This window comes from Camelina sativa, chromosome 7 (assembly GCF_000633955.1).
Source record: "Camelina sativa cultivar DH55 chromosome 7, Cs, whole genome shotgun sequence".
Lineage (NCBI taxonomy): Eukaryota > Viridiplantae > Streptophyta > Magnoliopsida > Brassicales > Brassicaceae > Camelina > Camelina sativa.
The window spans coordinates 10608089-10614246 of NC_025691.1; the positions used below are offsets into that span (position 1 = coordinate 10608089).

The window sequence follows — 6158 nt, forward strand, 5'->3', positions numbered from 1 at the left end:
TACGAAATCTGTATGCTCCAACTTGAGGGGGGGGGTGTTGGAGATGGATGTGGTTATCTCTTGGTTCACTCATGGTTAAGAAGACTTGGTCATCAAGTTGGTCGTGAATCTCTCGAGATCAGCTGAGTGATTTAGTTTCCTTAATATGCAGAAGATATGATTTGTACAGATTGTCTTTGTGTTTATATATGTATGTAGATTGAACATCATGAATATACAGAAAACTTTTGATCTTCTGTTTGTTCAGTAACTATGATAGTATGTACATATAAAGGACATCAGGAACACATGCAGGTTGGATAGTAAGAGATTCACAAGGTGCATTTCTTCGCGTGGGTCGAAGCAAAGGAGTCAATTGTCAATCAAGTTTAGAAGCCGAATTGCAGAGTTTGGTAATTGCAGTGCAGCAAGCATGGAGTCATGAATATACCAAAATCATCATTAAAGGAGACAACAAACAAGTTGCAAATCTGGTCAATGGAGAAACAAACAATTTCAAAGTACATAATTGGATAAGAGAAGTTTAATTTTGGAGAAACAAGTTTTTAGAAGTGGTTTCATCTGGACAGGAAGAGACAATAACAAAGCACCTGATCGTCTAGCAAAGGAAGCTTTTGTATTTCCAACAATCTTTATGTGTTACTATTATCTTTATGTCTTACTATCATGCTCCTTCTTACCTTGTAAGTTGTAACATCCCTCCATATTATTAATGAAAGCAGCTGTTAAAAAAAATATATATATTCAATGTGTTTTTTTCTTCTTCCTTTTGGTGTAAAGACGCTTTCATAGTCCCAAAATTTTTTAAAAAACCCGCCTCTTCACTTTTTTTTTGTTTTTTCGTTCTCCCTCCTCTTAAATTCCCAATTCTCCCTAGAACCTTCCATTCCCCAAATCCCTCGATATCTCTGAAATGGCGCGTGACATCCAATTCCCGTGCGACGGCGACGGAGTATGCATGCGATGCAAATCAACACCTCCGCCTGAAGAATCTCTCACTTGCGGCACGTGCGTTACGCCTTGGCACGTGTCCTGTCTCTCGTCTCCTCCTGAAACCCTAGCTTCTACTTTACAGTGGCATTGTCCGGATTGCTCCGGTGAAATCGACCCTCTTCCTGTTTCCGGCGTCGCGGCGGGGTACGGAGCTGTTGGCTCAGATCTTGTAGCGGCGACCCGCGCGATTGAGGCTGATGAGAGTTTGAGTACTGCGGAGAAGGCTAAGAAGAGGCAACAGTTACTGAGTGGTAAAGCCGTCGATGAAATTGACGAAGAAGAGAAGAAGAAGAAGGGTAAAGGGAAAAATGCGAATCTCGATGTGTTATCTGCTCTTGGAGATAACTTGATGTGTTCTTTCTGTATGCAGTTGCCTGAGCGACCTGTGACGGTTCGTTCTCTCTGTTCTGGCTCTTATACTTGTTAATGTAGTGTTCTTTTCTCGAATCTGTGTTAGTATTGATTGTGATTGTTTAATGTGTATAGTTTGATTTACTTATTCGAGAGCTTCTGATTCAACGGCTTAGACTTTTATTGACACAATTAAATCGTTCCTTTTGCTGATTTACAAAGAGACTTTGATTTTGCTTACCATTTGTGACAAATTGTGTCAATGATTAGCTACATTTATAGTTCATGATTGTTAATAGACTTGTTAATAGGGATTGGTATATGTACACTTTTGTTGTTTAGTTGCCGTTTATGTGATTTTTTTCTTTACTCATTTTAGAAGTGTCAAGTTTTTCTCAATAGAAGTCTTTTTTTTATTTTTGACAAAGATGAAGGCTATATTAAGTAGGGCTGATGGATATTTTGTATGTTTCCATTTCAGAAACCATGTGGGCATAACGCTTGCTTGAAATGTTTCGAGAAGTGGATGGGTCAGGGAAAACGTACTTGTGGAAAATGCCGCAGCATAGTTCCTGAGAAAATGGCAAGGAACCCTCGTATCAATTCTTCCCTTGTTTCTGCTATCCGGTTTGCAAGAGTCTCCAGAAGTGCTGCTGCGGGTACTTCAAAGGTCTATCATTTCGTGAGCAACCAAGACCGACCAGATAAAGCATTTACAACTGAGCGGGCAAAGAAAACAGGGAAGGCGAATGCTGCCAGTGGCAGGATTTATGTTACAATACCACCTGACCACTTTGGTCCCATTCAGGCTGAGAATGATCCTGTGAGGAGTCAAGGTCTTTTAGTCGGAGAATCATGGGAGGACCGACTGGAGTGTAGGCAGTGGGGGGCTCACTTCCCACATGTCGCTGGCATTGCTGGACAAGCAAGTTATGGAGCTCAATCTGTAGCACTCTCTGGAGGTTATGAGGATGATGAAGATCATGGAGAATGGTTTCTATACACAGGAAGGTGTGCCTTTCATTTCTGGTCCATTTGATTTATTAATTAATCTTGTACAATTTACTTCTCTCATGTGTATAAAAGTATCAATTCTCCAATTTACTGATAGATTGTCTCTTTTTGTCTTGATTATGTGTGGATGTGTCATGCAGTGGGGGTAGAGATCTCAGTGGCAACAAAAGGACTAACAAGGATCAGTCTTTTGACCAAAAGTTCGAGAAGTCTAATGAAGCTTTAAGGCTCAGTTGCAAATTGGGGTATCCGGTTCGAGTTGTCAGGTTACCTCTTATTCGAGCACAGTTGCGCTTCATGCAACGTTTTTCTCACTCTTCAACTTGCAGTGATCTTAACTTTTTTACCTATTTCGATATATGATAAGGTCTCACAAGGAAAAGCGTTCTGCATATGCCCCTGAGGAAGGAGTGAGATATGATGGAGTTTACAGGATCGAAAAGTGCTGGCGAAAAGTTGGAATCCAGGTATACAATACATTCGTAGCTAAGAACGGTAAACATTTCCTGTTCTATTTTTTATGCATTGACCTATTTTTTTGTGGTCCATAGGGTTCTTTTAAGGTCTGTCGTTATCTGTTTGTGAGATGTGACAATGAACCAGCTCCATGGACAAGGTTTGATCTACTGCTTGAAAGTGTGCCCCTTTTCTATATATATTCCATTTGAGTTCAATGCTGAGATATATTGCAGTGATGAGCATGGAGTTCATCCAAGACCTTTACCAAATATTCCTGAGCTTAACATGGCCATAGACCTGTTTGAGAGAAAAGAAAGTCCATCATGGGATTTTGATGTAAGTTCCAAGACATCTCAACTATACAAGTTGGCGTGTGAGCAGATATTGATTTTTTTTGTTTAGGCCGGTTCATTATCTGTTATATAAACTATACAAGTTGGTATTTTCTGATAATAAACTTACTGGATCAGGAAGGTGAGGGTTGTTGGAAATGGATAAAGCCTCCCCCTGCCAGTAAAAAGTCAGTGAATGTTTTGGATCCTGAGGAGAGGAAAAGTTTGAAGAAAGCCATAAAGGCAGCACACTCGAATACCGTGAGGGCAAGACTTCTGAAAGGTCTGTGTGTGTCCAAATTCTCTACTTCTGCTGTTATTATGTTCATAGACTATTCCCTTGTTGCCAAATAAGTACTAGTGCATTATGTTGTATTTCTAGATTGGCCCTTCCTAAACAGTCCGAAGTTATCTTTTCTAGAAAATAGAATATGTTTTGTACTTGGAGGCTCAAGCTATGGTTCCCTGGAAACTTTAGTATCAGGAAGTCAATGTTTCCGAAATGGGTTAACCTAACTGAAAAAGTTAACATTAATATGACCCAGATATGTTCAGCCCTTTATTTCTTAAACTGTCTTTGGGTTTATGCTGATGCAGAGTTTAAGTGCCAGATCTGTCACCAAGTGATGACTCTTCCTGTGACAACTCCTTGTGCTCATAACTTCTGCAAGGCGTGCTTGGAAGCTAAATTTGCTGGGAAAACTCTAGTGAGAGAGAGAAGCAGAGGTGGACGCACACTACGCGCACAGAAGAATGTCATGAACTGCCCTTGTTGCCCCACTGACATTTCTGACTTTCTCCAGAACCCTCAGGTGAATCATCATTATCATCTCTCTTCTCGCATTGTTTCTGCAGTAAACATAGCACACTTCTTTCGTATAATTTTATATTTTTAAGTGCAAATTGCATTAGCATTGATTTTGGCTCTGCTAGAATTAGATGTAGCTGGTCAATGGATTTTGTAATGTTATTGTATCATAGAATACCTATTGATTTTGTAATGTGATTGTGTAGGAACAAGTTTATTCAGAAGCCTATATAAATGATAAATTTGATTGGATTTAAGTATGTCATTCACGGATGCTTTCCATTCTTGAAAAGTGAAATTGTATTAAATCTGGTATTTCGCTACTTACCATTATTATGATCATGCAAATTAAGGAATAATCTCTCGTGAAATTATTCTTCGCTTCCTAATCGCAATTGTGTAAACAGGTTAATAGAGAAGTGCTGGAGGTGATAGAGAGGCTGAAGAACCAGGAAGAGGACTATGCAGAGCCTGTAGATGAAGGTGAAGGCTCAGGTACGGACCCTGAAAAAGAAACTCAGGTCGTGTCTGAAGAAGCTGAGCAACCAAAGAAACGGATTAAGCTGGACACAGACGTAGCAGTTTCTGCAACTGTTGTGTAATCTTGCATGCAGTAAGTAGGTAGGGGGACCTTTCCAATGGCTTTTTTGGATCAAACCATTCGGTAAAGTTATGGAGACTTACATGGTTTTGATTTGGTACCGAAGACTAAAGTAGAAAAAAAAACACCCTAGGTACCTGATCTCGTACGCTATTTTTGTTTTGTTTTGCGGTCTGTTATATTGGATTTTACTACAACTGAGTTCTAAATCGAGGGTAAACTTTGATTCTCTGGTTTGATTTGATTTGATTTTTGCTTATTTTGGATTTTTTGGTTTATTAGGTCAGAAGTGAGTTATATATTTAGTTAATATAGTGGGTTTGTCTATTCTAATCTTGATTTTATTCTTACAACTTTTCTAGAGACAACCGTAATAGGCTGACCAGTACTATGTTGTCATCAAAGGTTTTTATTCCACTGACGATCCTAGCTTGACAAATCGATACAAAGACTTGTGTCCATTTAAGTCATTTAGAGATGAGATGAGCTTTGTCAGTAAGGCTTGGAGAAAAATCAACTTAGAGTGACTATCCTTCTTGTGAGTCTTAATTAAGACTTGTTTTAGTTATGGATGTCATTAATTTAGCATGCATTTACTGTTGTGCATTGTCGGAGAATGTTATAACCGTGATAAAATCTCCCCAAAAATACTAGAAACGGGCAATTTGTTGGAATAAATTTCATTTTGTACTTTCAGAGTGGATTAAGCACTAACCTACGTATTTTACATGGTATGTTGCACAAAGTTATTTGACGAGCATCATGTTGTTTATGCATATTTGTTAAGTGGTTTAGTCATTCATTAATTACATAGGAACGAGAACATCTAGTAGCAGTAGATCCCATATGAATGGTAAACAATGGCCATTTTTCATCAAATCAAATGAATACGGTTGTATCTTAAGAAGACATCAATTAAACGAAATAACTCGTAACCTATATATGGTGGCATCAGCCGGCCCACATGTGATATAATGAAAGCGGGACTATTTCTTAGGCATTGTTTAAATATATAAAATCATTGTAGACCTTCCATTTCCATATCCTTGTATTTTTTATACCCTCACCACCATGCCTTAAATTTTACATCCATTGTTATCATTTTTTTTTATTTAAACAGAATAAAAGATTTCTTTGTGAAAACAAACACCTTACAAAATGATGTAGTAGCCATATAATTTTCAAATACATATTTATTTCTTAATTTATTAAAATACTAATTATTCTACTATCTAAGATGTTCAAATATGAAATTTATAGTCCATAATTAATGGTAGATATCTTTTAGAAACGAGCACTTGGTTAGGTTCAATTTCATTTTGGACTTCTACTTAGTTGAAAAAAAATGGTGAGAAAAAACCTTGTAAAATATGTATAAGCCAAACAAATTTCAAATACATATATGTTATTTAGTTTCTAGTTGGGTGATCGGTTTCTTTTATCTCCTCTAGCAACAAACTCACAACTTTGGGTGAGACTATCGGACATATCGAAGTTGTCATTTAGCATGGGCTTTGGCCTAAAAGGGATGATTAGTTAAGTATTAATATATTTGCATCGAGGTTTCTCTGAACTAATAAAAGTGTGTGTGTGTCGACCT

General features: G+C 37.9%; 1 protein-coding gene across 1 annotated transcript; it reads left to right on the forward strand.

The window, feature by feature from the left end:
- On the forward strand, positions 828-4787 carry LOC104700895 (E3 ubiquitin-protein ligase ORTHRUS 2-like). Its single transcript, XM_010416499.2, has 9 exons — positions 828-1384; positions 1826-2355; positions 2499-2624; positions 2726-2825; positions 2910-2974; positions 3051-3153; positions 3288-3432; positions 3747-3961; positions 4365-4787. Exons 1-9 carry the CDS (start codon positions 914-916, stop codon positions 4557-4559), a joined length of 1950 nt encoding a protein of 649 aa, XP_010414801.1. The 5' UTR covers positions 828-913; the 3' UTR covers positions 4560-4787.

What these genes read in the sequence shown, in the direction of transcription:
- LOC104700895 (XM_010416499.2), top strand. Translation starts at nt 914, where the DNA reads ATGGCGCGTGACATCCAATTCCCGTGCGACGGCGACGGAGTATGCATG. An exon ending in TGGTTTCTATACACAGGAAG is followed by an intron (nt 2,356 to 2,498) that starts GTGTGCCTTTCA and finishes TGTGTCATGCAG; the next exon opens with TGGGGGTAGAGATCTCAGTG. An exon ending in GGCGAAAAGTTGGAATCCAG is followed by an intron (nt 2,826 to 2,909) that starts GTATACAATACA and finishes TGTGGTCCATAG; the next exon opens with GGTTCTTTTAAGGTCTGTCG.